General features: G+C 35.7%; 1 protein-coding gene across 1 annotated transcript in view; it reads left to right on the top strand.

Annotated features, from left to right (window-relative positions):
- The window catches only part of TAFA2 (TAFA chemokine like family member 2), a 519,256-nt gene that overhangs the window by 473,691 nt on the left and 21,649 nt on the right, over positions 1-23,916 (top strand). The window contains exons 3-4 of the mRNA XM_015152189.3: positions 500-652; positions 1,772-1,896. Coding sequence (XP_015007675.1) covers positions 500-652; positions 1,772-1,896 — 278 coding nt within the window. The remainder of the gene's footprint in view (positions 1-499; positions 653-1,771; positions 1,897-23,916) is intronic.

Raw genomic sequence — 23,916 nt, 5'->3', positions numbered from 1 at the left:
ATACTGAGGATGTGGATGTCCATCGTCTGCCTCTACTTCCTGCCTAGTCCTCATACTGTCCCCTAGAATAACACAAGCTTTATCAGCAATCACCCACTTTGAGAATGGGGCTGGCTTCAGTCCCATTGCAGGGTACCTCGGCCAGAGGTTTATTTTACTTTAACACATTCAACAAAAAGGCATTAAAAAGTCATATGCAAATAAATATGTTTTTGATGACGGCACATATTGCCTCTATATCAGACTTTTAACAGCTTATTCTAATCTAGTCACTAATTGTTCGTGCTTTACCAAGCATTCACTGACAGAAATGTTCCTACCACATTTAGAAAAGAAATCAGATCTGCATTATGGAGTTAGCATCATTGTATTTCTCGTTTCATGCATGGTGTACGCCTTATAGAGCTATATTTAATGTACTGCTAATTAAAAAGAAGGGTGGGGGGAAGTGTCCAAAGCTTTCTCAATGTTGTCTTATCTTTTGTTTTTGTTTGTGCAGCTCACCATGTTAAAACGGGAACTTGTGAGGTGGTGGCACTCCACAGATGCTGTAATAAGAACAAGATAGAAGAACGGTCACAAACAGTCAAGTGCTCCTGCTTCCCCGGGCAGGTGGCAGGCACCACGCGAGCTGCTCCATCATGTGTGGATGGTGCGACTTCTTCCATTCCTTATTGTGACAGTACAGCCAAGGATGGCTTAGAACTGGAACCCCACTATAACTATCTCAATGGGGGATCAGTCCTGGGTGAACATACTACAAATAGCATAATAAGTTGAAAATGGAATATTTGGGTGGCATTTTGAAATCTAAAATCCTGTGGAAGAAGGTCTAAAATATTATGCAGTTCTGTTACAAAAGGCATTATAATGAGGTTCCATTAAATTTATGTGCATCTGATATTGATACCATGAAATGTTGATTTCTTGGTGGATGGTGGGAGGTTGAGTATGTGTAAATTAATTGGAAAAGGAACGATGAAAATGGATGAATTAATATTATGGGTTCTTAAACCCATGGATGTTCTTAAGAATTAAAAAAAATAGCAACATGTATATGAACAAATATTTAGTTGTGGATAGAATTCACACAAAATATCAACTTTTATGATGATGCAATAACATATTAGTTTTTTTCCTTGAGAGTTCACCGAATTATAGTAGAACATAAATCTTTATATGCTTTTATTTAATTGATGTTACCATAAATAGTAATTTGTTAAGTGCTCATATTACTATAATATATTGCTTGTGATGAGGTTATAGCACACAGTTAAAAAAATCATGATAACTGTGATAAAGACCCTCCTAATAATCATCTTATTCATGGGAATATTATATTGATTATAAAATGTTGACTCTAAACTGGTCACAGGTCCATTTTCTTATATGTTAATATAAACTGATGCATATACACATTTGCATAGTTTATTTTCACTATGTTAGCTTTCATGAAGTCTATTTTCACATGAAAAATGCTGTCATATTGTATCTATAGTTAACTATACTGCATTCTACACTTAAAATTTTTTTAAGTGGATAGATCTCATGTTGTGTTCCCATTACAATAACATAAAAAATTTTTAAATTATTTTAGTTAGAAAATCTTGAAAGGTTTTGTGTTTTTGAACAAAAAGAGAGGCATACCTCAAATACCAGTATTCCCACTGGTAGGAAAAATCGGTGGCTTTTGTTTCTCTTTAAAGATGCACAAGAGAAATAACAGCCCCAAGAAGAAAACATTGAGTCAAAGTTTTTTTCTCTCTTATAGCTTCAATAGTGGAACAGAAATGGTGGTGCCATATGCAGCCATGTCTAGAGGGAGAAGAATGTAAAGTTCTTCCAGATCGGAAAGGATGGAGCTGTTCCTCTGGGAATAAAGTCAAAACAACTAGGGTAAGTGGACAGCCAGCTTGGGAAAACAGAAGGTCTCTGAATTAATAGAGAACAGAGCATGTGCAGTAACCAGTTTAAGTGACAACTGTAGAATGGAAGAGTATAGCTCTGCAAAGTATGTTTTCCCTATTTTTTTCTTAGTTCATTTTTTTCATAAAACATTTTTATTTCACTCAGAACAACATCTTCCATAGATTACCATCAACCGTCATATTATCTGATCAATAAACACTGTCTGTGCCTTCATAAAATACTGAGGGTAATGTGAACCTCCTTTCCCTGCTGAGGATGCATGTTAAATTCTGGGAAGGTGACCCCAATCCTTTATTTTTCTAATGTATAGTAATCTAAATAAATTCTGAAAACATTATTTTTTGTATTACTTTTAATAGTTTTTAACTGAGATTCTTTTAGTTTTATGAAAGTAATTATTTTGATCTCCCTGATTTCTGAATCGTTAAATAGTTTCTAACGGTTAAGGTTTACAATTATTGTAATGGGCTACTAGGAAGAATTTCAGATTCTCAAGATCGATACAGAAAGAATATTCTTAAGACACTGATATATTTCAGCTTCGTAATTACTGACTTCTGGGTGATGGTAGAGAACTGAAAAATAGCTTTGTTCTTTGATTTCCTAATTCGCCACACGGGTATTCCAGACTGGCAAAATATAAATTTGTTTCATTATAGAATTAGTAAAGGAAGGTTTTGTTTTGCTTTGCTTTTAGGAAAAGCATACTAAACATTCAAGTTGAATATTTGAAGAATAGAACAGAAAAATGGTATAAATTGATGTTTTATAAAAAGTAACATAAAAGTAGAGACTGGCTAATTTATAATAGTATTTGATAGAGCAGACTTTTAAACCTTGTCTGGACATCTGGGCTTATTTTATAATCTCATCTAGATATGTAGTTTAGTCTGCCAAATAATATATTTAATACATTGACTGATCAGACATACACAGAAGTGACAAAGTTTCAAATGGCATGAATAAAAACATATTTCATGAAATTATTCTTGATTCTAACCTGTTAGCTAAGGGTCACACGTTTCCAAAACCCATCGGATGCATGATCAATTAGTTAGGATAATTATATTATTCAGTGAGCTAGCACGTGATATAATCCATATTAATTTGTTAAAAACATTCTGGCAATGTAAATTTTCCTTATAAGCTATTTATACCATGAAAATATTTTTCCCTAGCACTATTAATTCTCAGTCCAAAAACAGGACTTAAGGAAATTCATTAACGTTTTGAGATTCTGAAACGAATTTTTAAAATCATGAGCTCTTGACAACCAAATTCTTTGTTTTTATTACTTCAGTGAACAAGGGGAAGCTATTATTTATTGTATGCTTAAAACATATGCCATACACTGAACAAAATGCTTTACATGAATTAGCTCACTTAGTCTTTCTAATAGCCCAGTGAAGAAGATAATATTATTATCTCATTTTACAGATGAGTAAGAAAAATTTCCAAAGGTTGGGTAACTTCCCAAGACGTATAGCTAATTAATTAGGAAGCCAGGTTTCAAAATACATAGTTCCATCCCAAAACCCAATCTTTTAACCTGTACTTTGTACTAATAATTTAACTTATTCTTAAGCAATAGTGGTAAAAGTATCCTATAGTTCTTTTCTTATGAGGTAGACCTTTAAAAATATCTCTAACTTTCTGGATCATTGAAATGAAAAGGTCAAGACCATGCAGTCTAAATTCTTATAGAAAAAAAAAATTTGGGGCCGGGCGCGGTGGCTCACGCCTGTAATCCCAGCACTTTGGGAGGCTGAGGCAGGCGGATCACGAGGTCAAGAGATCAAGACCATCCTGGCTAACACAGTGAAACCCTGTCTCTACTAAAAATGCAAAAAAAAAAAAAAAAAGAGCCGGGTGTGGCAGCAGGCGCCTGTAGTCCCAGCTACTTGGGAGGCTGAGGCAGGAGAATGGCGTGAATCCGGGAGGCAGAGCTTGCAGTGAGCCGAGATCGTGCCACTGCACTCCAGCCTGGGCAACTGAGCGAGACTCCGTCTCAAAAAAAAAAAAAAAAAAAAAAAAGAAAAAGAAAAAGAAGAAAAAAATTGGAAGTGCTGTTTCACTCCCTTTTGGCCTGTTGACCATATTCTCAATGACTCAAATTTAAAATGGAGTGTCTGCTTCACAAATTCTTCCAAATGCAATGAAACAAGGTGGATGAGAGACTGAGAACTCATGAGTAGGGAAAATCACATCTACATCCTATAATTTGTTTTAGTTGTAAGACATTATCCTCTATATAGAGGATAGCACTTTCTATTTTTCTTTCATCTCTTTTGCCCCAAAGAATAGCTGGTAATGGAGGACCTTATTTAAGACATTATAGAGGGTATTCATGCAATAGTAGGTGTTTAGATTTAGTTTCTTTTAAGACCCCTTCCATTTCTAAGAGTCTGTGACTCCAATTTTGAAAAGAAAAATCATCACATGTAAGAGGAGAGAGAAAGACTTGAAAGAAAAAGCTTCTTGAGTACAACCAAAGTAAATTCTTATCCTTTTTTTCCTTCACAAGAAAAATGTTACTTGTGAAAATGGAGCTACTTAGACATTTTCAACCAAAGGAACACTATGGCATTCCAAATAGAAAGGCAAAAATGGGCAATTAAGTTTGGCCCACAAAACAATTTGGACAAATTTCCCTGATGCTACAAATGAAGCAAAAAATTTTCAAGGTCATCAGGCTATTACTGCTTGGCCATCTCCACTGAAATAGTGCAAAAAGTGTAGGAGATAAGAAAAATTCTTAAAATAGCTCTAGGCATGTGTTACTTTGCCCACAGTGGAAGTCTTGGATAGAAGCAGATAGCAGAAGTGTTTCCACCATGCATAAATAGCACTATTTTTTAAAACAAATTTGAGTCATTATTTTAATCATTGATATTACTGTCCATACGCCTGTTTTCAATAAAGTAGTTGTGATCACCATGAGCCAAAAAGCCATTGAACTCCTGATTTGGCAGGTCCCAGCCACAACTGGAAAGGCCAGAAGTTATGTAGGAATAGGTTACAAAGTAACTGAAGAGCTGTCTTAGCCAAAAGCTATTTGCTTTGCTTACGCAAGCTATGTTGGTCTTATGGGATTATCACTGCAAGCAAAATGGCTTGACAAATAATTAAAATTTGCAATAATGTACATTCTCCCTTATAATGGCCCACAGCCAATCTGGAGTGCTTGGGTAAGCCTGTTAAATAAATAGCAGTCAGCCAGAAACAGTAATAAGGCTTGCATGGCCACAGCAAAGATGAGTGGCACCTTCCCGAATTGACTACAAATCAGGGTCTGAGTGATTTTTCCACTTAAGACTAATTTTGAGCCTACATTTTGCTTGCTACAAATGTGAATTACAGTCTTCTTCTGTTTTTGTATTGGACTCTGGAAGCTTTTTGGTTCTGACCCATGTCCTATTGGTGCTAACAGGGGGAAAAGGTAAAGAATAGGGAGTCGTTTTTGGAACTTGAGTGTTTTGTTGCATACCAGTTCTTCACATACCCAAGCATTTAATTTGGAAAGAGTGGAAGATGCAACAGTTGTTTCCCAAACCCCATCTCTCATTCTAAAGGTGGAAAACTTATGACTTTCTGTGACATCTATAACCATCACTTTTATTACTTTTAAGATCTCCTAAGTTAAACAGACGGAAAGGAAAAGTCATACAAGCCTTTTGATTTCAAACTCACTTTCAAATATAAATAATAAAGAACTTTTCAAAGGGTCATTAATAAAATAATCATCTTTCCAGTGTGAAAGAGTGCATAATTATATGCTAATTATACAACACAAAAGTAACAGGGGGGAAAGGTGCTGCAGAGCTTGTAAAATATAAGAAAAGATAATCTTTAATATGGTTGAAATCATCAGAAAAAAACAGACTGTGATTATTTTTTGTGTGTGTGTGTGGGTGTTTTGATATTCTTTCTTTGTGGAAAGTCTAAAGGAAATAATATTCTGTTTTTAGGATTTACAGTCCTTGCCTAATGGTATGGACACCAAGCTACAAAATACATTAGTCACTGTAGTTTTCAATGTTGATTCTTACCTAAGGATCAGGTTAGAGAAACTTGGTCTCTTACCTAACTTCATATTACATAAAACTTTACATTGTGTTTAGAAAGATTGCCTTTATGAATCAGATATCCCAGGTCTATTGACTTTTCTTATACCTAAGAAGAAATTTTCTGGCTAATTTTTAACTAATTGAAATCTTTCACTTTATGCACTTATTTAAAGTGGCTTAAGCAGATAAGATCTCTGTAATTTTTTAATGTTTCTTCAAATATAAATTGATTTTAAATGTATGCATTATGATATTTTATTGTATAATGCAATGAAAATCAAAATATATTAAGAATTTTCTATGCCACGCATTCTATACTAATAGTACTCATATTACAATCAAAACAACAAAAGCAAATATAGAAGCATTTGCTTAGCTCTTACTGTGTTCTGGGCACGCTGCTGAGTACATTGCAGGTATTATCTTACTCAATTTAGCCAACCATAGTAGATATTAAAGAGAATGTAGAGATGCATGGCTTGATTCCAGCCCACAAGGAGTATGCCATTGAATGGAGGAATGAGTATGTACAGTTGCATTATTCTTTTCTTTTTTCTCCTTTTTTTTGAGACAGTCTTACTCTGTTGCTCAGGCTGGAGTGCAGTGGCACAGTCTTAGCTCACTGCAACCTCTTGGGTTCAAGCGATTCTCATGCCTTAGCCTCCCAAGTAGATAGGATTACTGGCATCCCCACCACACCCAGTTTTTTTTTTTTTTTTTTTTTTGTATTTTTAGTAGCGACGGGGTTTTGCTAGGCTGGTCAGGCTGGTCTCTAACTCCTGGCCTCAAGTGATCCGCCCACCTCAGACTCCCAAAGTGCTGAGATTACAGGTGTGAGCCACCACACCCAGCCACGTTATTCTTTCCTTTACCTATATGCAGTCTATTGACAACAAACATTGGAATCAATAGTAAATATAAGTTAAGAGTAATATTGTAACAATAATAGAATAGCATAAGAATGAGGATGTTGTGCTAGATTCAATTTCAAGTTTCTCTAACCAAGGTTTATTCTTGGGTTCCATGTGACAAGAAAATTTCTAACTTCCTTTCCAGGTACATTTAAATGACAGTAATAACTGAAAATCTCAGAAGATAGATAGTATTAGGCTTTTAATCCTTTCACTGTAAGGGAGGAAAAGAAGTAGCATCTTGTGATATTTTCCTGATTAAAGCATCAGGTTTTACTCTTCCACATGCTACTGGATTTCATACCAAAGCTCAGTGACTCTGCTCTGCTGGTGGATCTAAACAGTGTCCAGGGGTGCTAGTTCAGACCCACGGAAAATGATGTACACAGCAAGAGAAAAAAAGTTCATTTCCTTACCTTAAGGTGGTGCAATTTGTGTAAATTCTTCAATCGTAATGCTCTCTCTTGCCTTGCAAGTTTAAGTACAGGTTTAGAATAGTGTGGTTCTTTCTTGATCAGCTCTTTCATAACAGACACATCCCCATTCATTTGTCTTCATCTCACTTCCAGTCAGGCCCTAAATTACCTTCTGGTCCACAGCACAGACTGTAATGACCTTTAGGGTTTTTCTAATTATTTTAATGGACCTCACAGTAAGAAATACATCTTACATAGTGATCTACCACACACAAAACATGCATACACACACTCATACATGCTACATTAAAATTAAAGTTGCATTGTAATGTTTTGATTTTATTTTCTTCCGTCCCTCCCTCCTTTCCTCTTTTCCTTCCTTCCCATGATCTCAACCTCATAAATTGCTTTTATCACCTGCTTATGTGTTGCCACCTGTAATTGAAAAACACTGCTTTAGGAAGTGGCATTTGACTGTTTCATGTGTCTAATTCACAGAACTGATAGCCACTGCTAACTTGAAGAGAAACAAACTACTGAATGAAGAGCTTTCAAAACAACTTACCTTTCACATTTTAATTTTAAATATTTTTATGCAACATTTTTGGGCTAAAAATTTCAAAAGACTTTGTGAGATACAGATTTTGTGGGAAAGAATATGTATGCTATATTCAAAAAGTCTTTATTGCCTCCTATTGTCAGATTCTATTCTAAATTCTGGTCAGAGCACTGAAAACAAAACAAAACAAACTGGATGAGAATCCCTGCCTTCATCAGGCCTGTATTCTAATAGGGTATATTTATTTTTTTATTGCTGCCATAGCAAATTACCACAAATTTAGTGACTTAATACACTATCCAGTAATTATCTTTAGGTCAGATGTCCGGGCACAGTGTAGCTCAGGTGGATCTCTGCTCTGGGTTTCATAAGACTGAAATTAAGGGATGTGTTTCACCTTTTCACAGCAAGGCTTTGTTTCTTTCCAGAGGCTTTGGGGAGAATCCACTTCCAAGCTCATTCAGTTAATTGTTAGAATTCGTTTCTTTGCAAATGTAGGACTGAGGTGACTGTTTCCTTGTGTATTAGTTCATTCTCACACTGCTATGAAGAAATACCAGAGGCTGGGTAATTTATAAAGGAGGAGGTTTAATTGACTCATAGTTCCACATTGCTGGGGAGGCCTCAGGAAACTTACAATCATGGCATAAGGCAAAGGAAAAGCAGGTACCTTCTTCACAGGGCGGCAAGATGGAGTGAGTGCAAGCAAGGAAAATGTCAGATGCTTGTTAAACCATCAGATCTCATGAGACTCACTCACTATCATAAGAACAGCATGGGGGAAACTACCCTCATGATCCAATTACCTCAACCTGGCCCCACCCTTGACAAGTGGGGATTATGGGGATTACAATTCAAGGTGAGATTTTGGGTGGGGACACAAACCACATTTCCAAGGTAGCCATCATCAGGAGGCCCTCTGGCCTTCTTCAGGATGCCTGTCATTCTAATCATATTTCCTCCTTCACCTCAAACTAGCAATGGCATGTTGAGTCTGTCTCATGCTCTGAAGCTCTTTGACTTCCCCTTCCCCCATCTGTCGCCTTTCTTCCTCTTCCACTGCATTTCTCTGGTGGGCTCTTTTGGCTTTCTCTGCCTTTTGGGGGCTCAGATGATTACATTGGGTCCACCTAAATAGTCCAGGGTAGTCTCCCTCCTTTAACATCAGCTGATTAGCAACCATAATTACATCTGCAGAATCTCTTTATAGCAGTGCTTAGATTAGTGTTTGTTTGAATAATCAAGGGATGAAAATCTTGGGAGTATATATTCGGAATTCTGCATACCACATGGGAGGATACAAAAAAAAAAAAAAAAACCCAAATAAGTAAATATATAGTATGTTGGATGTTGATAGATGCCATGGGAAGAAAATTAAGCAGGGAAGGGAAGTTGGGATTGTTGCTGAGCGAGGGAGTTTGCATTGTTGATTGAAGGCTTTGGAGGTGAGGGGATGAGCTACATGGCTAAATGGAGGACAAGCTATCCAGGCAGAGGGAAGAAGTAAAAGTATCTGAGATGAGAGCTTTGCTGGGCAAATCATATTAAAGGGGTAGAAATGATGCTTGTGGCTGGAGTGGAGTGAACTAGGGCAATTGGTAGAATTATGGTTAGAAAGGCAACATGAGTAATATCACAACTGACTTAAACTTTTGTCCTAAACAAATAGAATGAGGGATTTGCCATTATGTGAAATAGAGAGAACTGTGGGAAGAGCATGTTTTATGTTTCACATTAATATCCACTAAATTTCGGTCATTTAACTTAATGAAAAACTAAATATGGTATAACACCTTAAATTTGATATTTCTTAAGAAGAGTAGGTAGACTTTTTTTCTATAGTAATGAGAAATTCAGAAATTGAATAAGTGATATTTATATTAAATGATCTTTAAACTTTCAAATGATATGGAGATGTGAAAACACTTAAGGAAGCATGTAGTCACTATAATAATGTTAAGTTTTAAAGAGATTTGGACAGAAATGGATTAATATATTAAGGTAATCTTTTTCTTTAATGAGATATTCAGTTCAAGGTAGATAGGACACTAAACTAGGTGTTCATGAAGTAGCATTAGTAAAAGTAACATTTTTAGGCTAGGTGCAGTGACTCATGCCTGTCTTTACAGCACTTTGGGAAGATTGCTTGAGGCCAGGAGTTAAAGACCAACATGGGTGACATAGTGAGACCCAGTCTATATAAAAAAATAATTAGGCAGATGTGGTGGAATTCACCTGTACCACCAGCTACTTGGAGGGCTGAGGCAGGAGAATTGCTTAAGCCCAGGAGGTTGAGGCTGCAGTAAGCCATGATCGTGCCACTGAACTCTAGCCTAGACAATAGAATGAGACTGTCTCAAAAAAAAGTAGTATTTTAAACCTGATATTTTAAATTTAAGAACTGATTACTTAATTAAATATAATTTAATAGGGCCAAGAGTGTCTACCTTGGTATTTGCTTAAAGAGTTATTGAAAAATAATGTAAAAAATATATCATCAGGCTCTATTTCCAAAACTTGGTCTGTATTTTTGTAATTAAAATGAGAAATGGGGGATATATGAGTGCTTTTAAGTTCCTCTAAGATGTAGATGCTTCTGCAATATTTGAATCAGGTGTTTATCTGTAGATGTTACTCTGAATATTGTGCTTATAATCTTACAGTTAATTGTGAATGTTCACACATTGTAATAGGACCAGTTTGAACACCATAGAATTTCATTTGCGACTGCAAGGTACATCGTTAGGTGACTGCTTCTGTTTTGTGAACTAAGTGGTGAAAGCAATATTTCTGTCTCTTACTTGAGGGCTGATAAATAAAATTCTGTCAGGACTTTATATCTAATGTTTAAGACCTTGATATTTGTTTAAAGGTAAGCATTCCTGGGAGAGGCAACACTTTTACCTGGCTTTGGTTGCTAAAATGCCTTAATAAAAGAAAAATGGCACCTCATAGGACTTGCGGAATAGAAAGGTATCCTCAAGGAGCCATACTTAGTGGTGCTTTTTCATCTATTGTGAGTGGCAAACCTCCTATTAAAAAATATGGATAATCTTTCCTATGTACATTCTCCCATGGTTCTTTCCCTCCTCTGTCCATCACACGTTTTCTGTGGAATTTAAGTCTCTTAATCAATGACTTCAGATCCAATTTTATTTTCTTACTCTGGAGAGTGGGGTGAAGATGCAGCTGAGAAATAACACATAATTTTCCCACAAGTGCAGGATTTCTAGCTCCCTGCCAGCTGTTCAGGACTTGTCAATTCACCTGTGAGTAGTGGAGAGTTGTTTGTGAAGTGCACCTAATATAAAGGCTGGCATTGAGCTTTACTTTAGAGTGATCAAACCTCATCTGGATGTGCTCAAGAAAGTCCTGGATACCAGCTTTTAATGGGGTAGAAGAAAAGAGGCAAACGTAAAGGATTTTGTGGAGATTTACCTCAGGGAATTAAAGCACTAGGAGCAATATGCTTTAAACCATTTGACGAGATAGCATGTGAAAGAAAAAAATGTAGATTTGTTCTGTGTGACTACAAGGAATACAACTAAGGTTATAGTAATAACTTCCTAAGTGTCAACTCTAGATGACATTGAATGGGCTGCCTTAAGAAACGGTAAATTCCTTATTTTAGGATGGCATATATTTGTGACTTTTAAGGGATGAAGAGAAATTTGCAGAGTTGTCTAGATCAGTCTACTAAAACAAAAAACAGCCTATATGAAGGCGTGACGGAGTAGAAGATCACGTCTTATTCATGGAATTGAAACCATTTCATGGGGTAACAATGTGTGTGAGGGGAAGTATGTAATGAGGAATCCCTGTGAGGGGAATCATGGCAGACTGAGTTTGTATCATGATGGGCTTTTAAATACCATGTTAAAAGATTTGGATTTTATTGTCTGTGCAGTGGTGAATCATTGAAGAACCTTAAGTAGGAGAGGAGAAGCGTCTGATTTATACTTCAAAATGTCTATCTGGCTGCAATGGGTCAATAGAATTGAGGGAGGTATGAGGTAATGGGCCTGAAGTAAGATAGGGAGGTGATGGTAGTGTGGGTGCAGAGGGCAGGGAATTGATAAGGCTTGGTAATTAATTGAATATGAAAAGTGAATGAAAGGAAAATTACAGACTCACGTTTCTTACATATTTCTGGCTTGACTTATTTTTGTAACAATAATTGCTAAGGAGACTATGAGGTAGAGGTATCTGGAGGATAATTTGATATATAGGCCTTGAGGTCAAGATAGAAATCTGGAAATTATTATTCCCTAGGTGGTATTGAAATAATTAATCGAGAAAGCTCTCTCAAAAGAAATGCATAGAAAAAGAAGAGCATCAAAGACATTTTAACAACTAATGTGGAAGAAAGTGCCTTTAAGGAACAAGAAGTGTGGAAAGAGATATAGACAGAAAACCAAGGAAGACCAGAGTCTGGGAGAATGCAGAAGTAGAGTTCCGGGGATCCAGGGCTTTCAATTGATACGAGGATATGGAACTTATAGACAGGTTATATGGCTTTAAGTCTCTTTCTGAATATGGGATTTGCAAGAAATACCGAGTTCTTGTCCATTAGATGAACATTACTTGTTTTATTATAATCCTAAAACTTGCCTGCTAGTTGGATGATGTCATTGGTAACACATTGCAAACACTGCAGAATATACATCCATTTAAAACAGAATGCACTGTTTAAAGTACTTTAAAAATAAGAACAAATATGGGCCGGACTCAGTGGCTCATGCCTGTAATCTCAGCACTTTGGGAGGCAGAAGCAGATGTATCTCTTGAGGCCAGATGTTCGAGACCAGCCAGACCTACACAGTGAAACCCAATCTCTACTAAAAATACAAAAATTAGCCAGGTGTGGTGGCACACACATGAAGTCCCAGCCTCAGGAGGCTGAGACATGAGAATTGCTTGAACCCAGAAGGTGGAGGCTGCAGTGAGCTGAGATTGCACCACAGCACTCCAACCTGGCTGACAGAGTGAGACTCTGTCTAAAAGAATAAATTTGAATCTCCTTGGCAGAATTAACAAACTCTGTTTAAAGGAAGCTTGTCCATTCATTCATTCACTCTGTGAAGATAAATTGAATGTATACTATGTGGGTATGTGCCAGACATTGTGCTAGATTTTGGGGATTCAGTTTTTTTTTTTTTTAAATTATGACTCTTTGCTGTCCAAGAGTTCACAAGTTCACAGTCAATTGGACAGAAAGTCAGTAAATTATTGTCATGTACAGAAGTGGTAGGACAGAAGTTTGTATAAGTGCCATGAAAGCACATTGGCAGTTTAATATTGCATGACCCATAACTCTTCTAACACTCAAGAATACCAGATTGTGATGCCATTCAAGGGCAATTTACCTATAATTTGTCTCCTTAGTATATAGCAACTAAACACAATCTGGCAGAATCTAAATATTGTGTTCCATGATGTCAAGATTGAACTGAGTTTTTTTTCCTGCCTTTATATCTGTATGATACTATCATAATAGAACAAAAATCCAATAAAATGCTTTCTCAACTAGACTGTCTTCATATACATATATATATGTGTGTGTCTATGTGTGTAAATGTATACATATACACACACATGCAAGAGAGAGATGGAGGCACATACACACACACACACACACACACACACACACACACACACACACACTCTGAGCGGAGAGAGAGGAGAGACGGGGAAGGGAGATAATTTGCATATAAAAAGCTGGGGCTATAGTAATAACTCTAATTAAATTGAAAATAATTTAAGATTCCCACAAGCAAATAAGAATATTGGAACCTTATACCATTGTACATATTTTTAATGTTTTAAGCTTATATAACACTTTAAAAATTTTGAAGTAATGTATATTAGTTATAGCAAAATCAGCCATTCAGTTGAAATGTGATCTAAGATATAAAACTCAAATTGCCAAATTAAAACCAAAAAAATACATATAGCTTATACTAAGCCATAGAATTCCATTTATTATAATGTTTAATATTGAACTTGTTTAACATGAGTTATTTAGCTGTTAAATATATGCTTTGCTCTCATGTTTCAGTATTATGGCATTTTTTTTTTCCTGTTAAGTAGCAATGTTGGCTTCCCATGATTTATGGTAGGATTAGCCTAAAGTCAATAAAGGATTCTTTTGTTGAGATTCTGCTTACCATTGGCTATTTCACCTTTATCTTTTATTGCTTATTCTCTTCTGGTGACAAACTTTTTTTTTTACATCTAAAAAGTTTGCTTGTTTGTATAAATTTAAGGGCTACAAGTGAGTTTTATTACATGGGTATTTTGAATAATGAAGTCTGGGCTTTTAATGTAACCATTTTCTGAATAATGTACATTGTACCTATTAAGCCACTTTTCATCCTTCACTCCCCTCTCACCTTCCCATCCTTCTGAGTCTCCAGTGTCTATTTTTTAATTTGTTTTAGACTTGTTTTTCCAGACTTTAAGTTCTGGGATACATGTGCAGAACGTGCAGGTTTGTACACAAGTATACACATGCCATGGTGGTTTGCTGTACACATTAACCCATCATCTACATCAGGTATTTCTCCTAATGCTCTCCCACCCCTTGCCCCCCAACCCTGACAGGCCCTGGTGTGTGATATTCCCCCCCAGCCCCTGTGTCCATGTGTTCTCATTGTTCAACTCCCACTTGTGAGTGAGAACATGCGGTGTTTTTGTTTTCTGTTCCTGTGTTTGCTGAGAATGATGGGACAAACATATTTTACACTTACATTGCATTTTCTGTTCTCTTCTTGGTCCTGTTAAAAGAAAACCGGTGAGGCAGGGAGAAGGATGATACAGAGAGAGAGAGAGAGAGAGAGAGAGAGAGAGAGAGAGAGAGAGAAAGAGAAACTGGGTAATATCAGGTAGTATAAATTTATTTTCAAAGAATGCTTGCAAATTGAATGCAATCTGTGCTTTGTGACTTTAAAATACTCTATATTTGCAAAGGCTGAGTAATTGTGAGGAGAGTTGATTTGGTCAGCCTGTTTCTAGGATTCATATACTGAGATACATTTATTCTATCTTGAAAGAAATCAAATTGAATATTCTCAGACACATTGGCTGACAGTCAGGATAATCTAAACAAGTATCATAATTGGAAATCTCAACCCCTAACTTCAATTACAACATATGATCGATTTATGAGATTACTGAAGGCAAATGTCTGGCCAGACAGTCCAACTATTGTTTGAGATTAAATTTCACAAATGAAATCAACTTGTTGAGAGCACTCTTGCATATATAATATAGTTGTGACCATCTGCCTCCAGATTATAGCTTTGAGGATTTCTTAGATGGGTTTTAAGTGAATTCTCTTATGAGTAAAGTTCATGATAAAAGCTGTTAATGGTAAATTAAAAATAATTCACGTTGTACCTACATAATGGTCTAAAGAGATCCTATTCAGTAAAACTGTTTCACATCACTATGTGATACTGAAGGCAAAGATAAATATTCATAACATGAAACAGAATTGTTGGTATAAGTTGACTAAAAATGTCTATAGATCATAATAGAATTATTTTCAGTAGTACTGGTGATGTCTCACTAAGGTTTAGCCTTTCTGAGGTTATTGAAATTAGTGACAGATGGAGACATTGTCAAGGTGTATCAGGTAATTTTTGATTCTCCATTTCACCCACCATGACCATTTGAGGTAACTGTGCTATGTTAAGTCTACCCAACTTGTCGAGGCCTTATAAACCGAATATCATCCTCCCATTTCTTATGCACTGTGGTTTTCTCAGTCTAGTCCCTACAGATGTGCAACAAATCTATCTCATAATTGGTGCTTAGGTAATATGCTTGGCTCTTCCAGAGCACTGCTGGTAAAATTTGCTAAGAGGCAGCTGGGATATTATTGTTGCTGTGCCAGCTACCTCTTCATAGGTTTCACAGAAGAAATGGTCACAGCAAGACAGTGTCTTTTTCAAACTCCACTAGAAAGAAGTTCAAGAATTATTGTAGTTATTGCTCAGTCATCAAATGATTTTGTTTATTCACCCGGAATGAAGTATTCAGGAAATCAGAAAGCCAAGTATGATGGTTAATTTTATGTATCAACTTGGCCGGGCCACAGTGTCCAGATATTTGATCAAACATTATTCTATATGTTTCTGTGAGGCCATTTCTGGATGAGATATATGTTTAAGTTGGCATACTTTGAGTGAAGCAGAATACTCTCAATAATGTGGATGGGCCTCAATTATTCAAGGCTTGGGAAGAACAAAGGGATGGCCTCCCTTGAACAAGAGGGAATTCTCCAGCAGACCTCTTTTGGTTGATAACTATAACTCCTTCCTGAATCTTCAGGCTGCTGGCCTTCTCCCAGCACATTTTGGACTCACTAAGCCTCCACTATTGCATGAGCAAATTTCTTACCATGAATCAATCTCCTCTCTTTCTCTTCTCTCTCTCTCTCTCTCTCTCACACACACACAAAATACATTATATATGTGTATTATATATATTATATATGTGTGTATATATGTAGTGCACACATATAGTCTCTCTATATGTGTGTGTGTGTGTGTGTGTGCATATGACTACATATATTTATCCAGTCACAGGCTTTATGCTGAACGAAAATGCCCAGATTACATATTTTCTTGACTTCTGTATAATGGAAGTTTTTTAAAAGACAGCTTTTAGTGTAGTATCTTAGTCTGTTTGTGCTGCTGTAACAAAACACCACAAAGTGGATAATTTATAAAGAAGAGAAATTTATTTCTCTCAGTTCTAGAGTATGGGAATTCAAAGGTCATGGTGATGGCAGGTTATTGTCTGGTGAGGGCTGCTGTGTGCTTCCACCATGGTCCCTTTGGAGGGGAGGAACACTGTGTCATCACATGGCAGAAGGTGGAAGGGCAAGGGAGCAAAATGTGGTATGAAGCCTCTTTATAAGGTACTTAATCCTGTTTATGTGGGAGGAGCCCTGATGACCTGATCGCTCCTTAAAGGCCCCACCTCTTAATGCTATCACATTGGCAACACCTGAATTTTAGAGGGGACACATCTAAACCATAGCAAGCAGTTTTAGGTTAAAAGCAAAACAGATAGTACGTCATAATTTCCCATATGACCCCTACCTCCACACATGCACAATCTCTCTGTTATCAATACTCCCACTAGAGTAGTTCATTTGTTACAAAATTGACCATTATTATCATCCAAAGTCAATAGTTTACATTAGGGTTCACTCTTGGTTTTGTACATTCCATGGGTTTAGACAAATGTATATGTCTAACAAATGTATATATGTAAATATAACATGTACATTCTATGGGTTTAGACAAGTGTATATGTCTACAAATGTATATATATTAATATATATAACATGTACATTCTATGGGTTTAGACAAGTGTATATGTCTACAAATGTATACATGTTAATATATATAACATGTATCCACTATTATAGTATCATACAGACTATTTTCACTGCCCTAAAAATCATCTGTGCTCTACTTCTTTCTCTCTCCCTTCTAACCCCTGGCAACCACTGATCTTTTTACTTCTCTAGAGTTTTGCCTTTTTTGATATTAAATAGTTGCAATCATGCTGTATGTAGCCTTTTCAGATCGATCTTTTTCCCCTTGTATTTACATCTCCTCTGTGTCTTTTCATGGCTTGATAGCTCACATATTTTTAGCTTGAATAATATTTTATCACCTGGATCTACCACAGTTTATCCATTCATTTACTGAAATTACATGTTGGTGGCTTCCACGTTTTGACAATTATGAATAAAAATCCATATACAGATTATTGTGAAGACATACATTTTCAATTCCTTTGCATAAATGCCAAGGAGCATGATTGCTGAATGTATGCAAGAGTATGTTTAATTTTTCAGAAACTGCCAAACTGCCTTCCAGAGGGGCTGTACCGTTTTGCATTCCCACCAGCAATAAATGAGAGTTCCTGTTGCTCCACGTCCTTGTCAGCATTAGTATTAGTATTCTGGGCTCTGGTCATTCTAATAGATGTGTACAGTGGAAGTTTTGATATATTTTTGGACCTACCTCTTCAGGCTACACATCTCTTATTGTATCTATGAGATACCAAATTAGTTTGGGAAGGGCAGTCTTTGAGAAGATATATAAGACAAGCAGGTCATTTAAAACATTGCCATCCTAAATTATCTAAGCCTAACGGAATGCATATTTATGAGGAAAAAAATGTTACTACACCAAAGGAAAAATCTCATTTTTCTCATACCACATAACAGAGCTAAGAATTGTAGTTATAAAGGCATTCTGAAGCTCCATGCCTAGCTATTTGCCTAATGTGTAAGCAAAGAAGTCTTATTCCTTGAGAGTGGAGTAATATTCTATGTCGATTTACGAGGACTCTTGCATGAAAAAAACAGTCCTTCTAAATTACTCCAGAATGGCTCTAAGAATTCTATTGGCTTTGCTTTACTCATTCACAATGGATACAGTGCCAGGAGCTACTATCATCTATCGATATATCTATCTATGTATCTATGTATGTATGTGTGTGTGTGTGTGTGTGTGTGTGTGTGTGTCTATCCATCCATCCATCTACCTCAGTGAGAAATGGCTAGTATGATCTGCTGAGAATGCCTTCAAAGATGGCATAATGATCAAGAAGCCAGTCTCTGGAATCGTATTACTTGAGTTCATATCCCAACTGCAATGTATTAGCTGGTGGTCTTGGGAAAGTTACTTTACATCAGTACTCCTCAGTTTCCACATCTGGGAGATGATGACAATAATATGTCTGCCACATAGATTTCTCACATGGATTAAATTAGTTAATATATGTAACACACTTAAAACAGTTTCTGGCCAAGTATAAGTGCTATATGTGCTTGTTAAGTAAAACACATAAATCAAGCAAGTTGTTAATAGGCTAATAAAATGGACCAATTTTCTCATAACTCAAATATTAACATTATTATTCCATAGCAGTCAGTCTTGTTAAAGAAACACTAATGTGGAAATAACTCAAAACTTCCTTTACTATCTCTATTCATACTTAAACTAGGGCTTTGAAGAGAAAGTGCAGATTCACTGGAGGTTGGTCTGTTTCTTTTAGAATAGCCACAACATTTCATCCTAGAAAGAAACCATAGAACTGTACTAAATGGATTTCAGTGCTTGAGAACAGTGTCCACCTGGCCTCAGACATGGGGCTATTCCAGTTATTTACCATAGGTGGGACAGGTGGGGACTGTTGGACTACACAATTGTAAAGGTGCTCTTCCCAGGATATGCTGAAGAGCAGAAATGTTTTTCCTCATTTATAGCCATCAGACACTGGGTTTTCAGCAACATCTCTTGTGGACTTATCAGGGCTACCAAGTGAAGGAGGCAATTCTTTTTCTGACAATCACAATTATTGACATGTATTCAACTAGTATTTCTATGTCCACTGGTATAATTCAAAGATAGCCTCATACGCATGCACAAATCTTTTATGGTTAAAAATGCTTTGCTAACTGGAGAGGGAGGAGTGTTAGTCTGGATCTGTGAGCTAGGTTTTTGTGGTGTTTTGTTTTTTTTTTCATTTTCATTTTAAGTTTTTGTAGTTGTTTGCCTGTAGCAATTTTGGATGAGATTAGCCTGGAGTGGTTGTTGCATCAGGAAAGGCTTGTTTATTGAATGCTGAGTCACCCTTGCCATTTTGCTATTACTGATGTAACATTAATGTTCTTAACTAAATCACAAAACACCAAGTAGAAACTGATGCAGAAAGTGTTTATAGATATTCAGCAATTAGCAGAGACCAATAATTCCTATTAATGGAATAACCAATAAAACCTAAGTGATTTTTGAAACTCAGTACATTTTAACCACAATATGTTGAAATATGGAAGGTTTTGCTCTTAGGAGATGTTATGTACACAGTATACATTCTTTATAATTTATCCTGACTCCAGTATAATCTCAAAAATAGAGCAAGCTTTGTTCTGTTCTTTGTAGAGAAAATGCATAGCTTTGTGAAGGATAATCATAGTATCAAAGAGCTAGAAATACATTCATGCTTACTGCCTTATTTATTAAATAATCAGATTTCATATTTTGTAGCAGGAATAGAATAATAATTTTAAACAAATAAATTTATTTTAAAAAACTGATTTCAAAATACATTTTGAAAATGTTTAAAAGTTGCTGTTTGTTATATTCTTGCTGGAGGCATAATTGCACTTAACCTTCATAGCAGTGTAATAAGATGTGGATTGTCTTCATTTATAGGTAAGGAAACTAAGTTTTTTTAGTGAAATAACAGGGCCACACAATTAATAAATATCTAAGTGAGTATAATCCCAAGACTAGATGATGTTCTTAACCCCATGTTTTTAACCACTATGTTGTATGTATTACCCATCTGATTCTCTGAAAATCTATATTCATCATTGTTTTCATCATCATTATTACTATTAGATAAACATTCAGTATGTGTAGGGCATATTCCATTTAAGCCAACTTTTAATTATTCATGGTAAAGAAATGAAAAAGAAGTTAGGAGAAATTGAAAAATATATGCAATTTTCATGTTTCAATTTTAGGCAAAATTAGAAAATTATATATATAATATACAATAATTATATATATAATAATTATATATAAAATATATAATAATTATTATAAATAGAATGTTTCTTTAAAATATAATAGAAAAAAACTTTAAGAATCTAGTTGGTAAACTGAAGAGAATACTAGGTAATATAAAATCCCAATATTAGAGTGTTTTAAAATAGACCTAGATTTTTGTAAGAAGCCTATTTGACCTCCTTGTTATAACAACCCTTTTATCTCAAAGGTAATAGTGTGTACCATCACTTTAATGTGATTCTCAGAGTTCAGGACCCTAGACTACAATACTAACTGATGATATTATAGTCAGTCTTTCACATTACTGTCTCTATGTCTCATCTTTATGATGGGAAAGTTGAAGAAATTAGTGCAATGCTATATCTAGAAACCCCTCTTCAATGCCAGACTTTAACATTTATTAGCAACCTGATGTGATTTAGTGGATTTCAGAAATGTTTTATGCTTCAAGGAATGCTCTTTTTTGCCTATCACAATGGCTGAAATTCTTGCATTAGAGAGTCGTTCATTCACAGCCTGAAGACTTTACATCTAGAAGTTATTTATTAAAATTTAGATTTCCATTATAAGAATAATTACTCTATGTGGGCGATGATATAATTTATTGTCCATAGTAGGACGTATTTCCAGGATAAACCCAACAGTAAGTCAGGACAACAGGGGTAAATCAGAGCTATCCGAAGCAAAATGGAAAATGTAATCATTCCAGTTGTAAGCAACTATTAGCTAATGTCCATTTTAAGTATTGGATGAAAACAAGTTTAGAAAGAAGACTCAATCTGAGCATGATTGTAATGCAGAAGTACTATGCAGGTGGAAGAATACCAGTAATAAATTTCAATTATTAATTTTATGGGTGACTCATCAGTACCAAATTCATCAGTAAAATTGAACCCACATAACTTGACTTTCAGTTTTGCTAACAGATCAGGTGATATCGTTAAGTTTCTCCTCCCCTCATTCCATAAAAGAAAACTGAAGAACTTAACAAAATATAAGATGATATGTTTGGAGGCATTGGAAAGCCAACAAGAAAGCAAAGAGTTACTTGTTGAGAATTTAGGAAAGGATGAAGATTAACAGAGATTAGTCTGCTCTTGTAAATCACTTAACCCATGGAGGCAATTATCAACATTAGAGAAGTGACTCAGTGGATAAAAGTACATTGACGACCTTGCAGAACCCAGGAGACTGCCATAGTAGGCCAGGGATTGCTGAGAAGGGGAGCCCTGGTGAATCTCTCTTATTTCTTATTGTGAACCCAAAGTGCTACACCCCAGGAGGAAGAGGGAATTAAAAGTAGAACAGCCCTCACAGGGCTCAGTCTGAATCACTTTAATACCTGAAATTAGATTGAGGTGAGCAGATATTTTTAAGCTATGCTTGGCAAAAGCAAATGTAATTCTTCTCTGGAAAGATTATAGCCCCAGTCTCACAATCACTCCACAAATAATTTTGCAAATACATTCAGCATACAATGAAAAATAACCAGGCAAACATGAAGACAAGGCAATGTAAACAAAAACAAACAAAATAATATACAATAGTGAATTATTAAACTGTAGAACTGCTGCACGAAGACAAACATTAAAAAATTTGTAAAAGAATGTTTAACTTCCAAGTCAACTAAAAAAAATGGACTAATAAAAAATACAAAAGAAGGCAAAAGAGGAGAGAAAATAAATCTAGAACAGGTGGAATAAATAGAAATTACTCAATAATGGTAGCTGTAACTCAGATATATGAGTGATTATATCAAATGCTAATGGGATAAATAATTAAAAGGCAAATAAATAAATGTTTAGAATGATGAATATGCTAATCACCCTGAGTTGATCTTTATGTAATGTATATATGCATTGAAACATCACACTGTATCACATAAATATGTACAATTATTATGTATCCATTATGAATAAAATAAACTTTTTAAGAAAGGCAAATACAAAGATTGTCAATCTGGATCAAAAGATCAAAACACAAGTATATGCTGTTTAACAGATGTACATCCAAACTATAAGAATTAAGAAAAATGGAATATAAGACAATAATGGGAAAGATACACTATGCAAATATCAATACCAAAGAATTTGCAGCAAATACTATTGCTAAAGAAGGATATTTTCTAATTATAAAAGGCCTAATTCCTCAGGAGGAAACGACATAAATGACTTTCTGCTTGTATTAGTGCCTGCCTACCACTTCTATTTTCGTAAGAATTAGTTAACTCTAATTAAGTTCTCATTAAAACTTATTAAGTTCTCACTACAGCCAAGCACAACTCCAAGAACTTTATACATACTAGCTCATTTAATTCTTACAACCACCCCATAAGAAAGACTTGATTATTGCCATCCTTTTACAGTTGAGGAGATTGAGGCATAACGACGTTGTCAACTCCTAAAAATAGTGAGTATATTGGTAGTTGGCAGAGGGAAAGAGGGGGTGATGAAGGGGAAAATAATATAAAGGTAGTCATTACCACTGACACTTACAAATGGTAAAGATGGTAAATTCTTTATGTATATTTTTACCTCAATAAAAAAAATAAATAAAAAGAGGTTGCCCAAGTTACACTGTGAGTAAGCAGTGGAGCTGAGATCAAATCCAGGCTATATAGCCTATAAGTCATGAAAATAAATATTTGAGTAGGAAGAGCCTAACTGATCCAAATAATTTTTGGCTTTGTCTCTGCTTCACATTTCAAATCAGTTTGCCATAATTGCGATAGGGCCTAATATATTCCTTTCTCCGTGCTTCAAATATTAGTTTAGATTTTTATCTATATCTTTCAGAACTCCCAAAAGCCAAGATATGGCATGTTTTCTCATGACTGAACTCGATTTCTCTTGGATTTCATTAACCCAAGAACTGCTGAATAGATTAAGTATATAAGAGATGGGTTATACCATCAAAGACTTCCTCATGGATAGATTTCTTGTTCTAGATTGGTTTTCTATACTAAGGAATATCTCAATATAGCTAAAATTTAAATGAATATAAACCATGCATTCAGGAATTTTCTCCCATCAGTCAGCTGAAAACATTTAGCAGAAAAATCTTCTGTTGCTTAACGCATACACACACACACACACACACTCACACCCACACGATCACTAGCTCACTCCACCTTGTCCCTCCCCAAAACATTGCAAACCATCGCCATGTGAACCTCCTTGTCTCTCCCCAAAGCATTGCAAACCATCACCATCTGAATGGAAGGAACAGAACACTGGCCTCCAGGACTTATAAATGGAAGTCTACATGGTCTCTCATGCCCATCCAACCTCTATCTAGTTTCAATTTCCAAGCATGAGGCTTTCTAAGGGAGGAAGTTACAAAGTCATGTGTGTTACTGGAAACTTCATTGCATTTCTTTTTAGTGTGACTCTATGAGAGCAAGGACCATGTCTGCTTTTGCCTATAGTT

The sequence above is a fragment of the Macaca mulatta genome, chromosome 11 (genome assembly GCF_049350105.2).
Source record: "Macaca mulatta isolate MMU2019108-1 chromosome 11, T2T-MMU8v2.0, whole genome shotgun sequence".
NCBI lineage: Eukaryota > Metazoa > Chordata > Mammalia > Primates > Cercopithecidae > Macaca > Macaca mulatta.
Note: the sequence above shows the minus strand (reverse complement) of the source record. Positions and strands in the feature narration are given on the sequence as shown.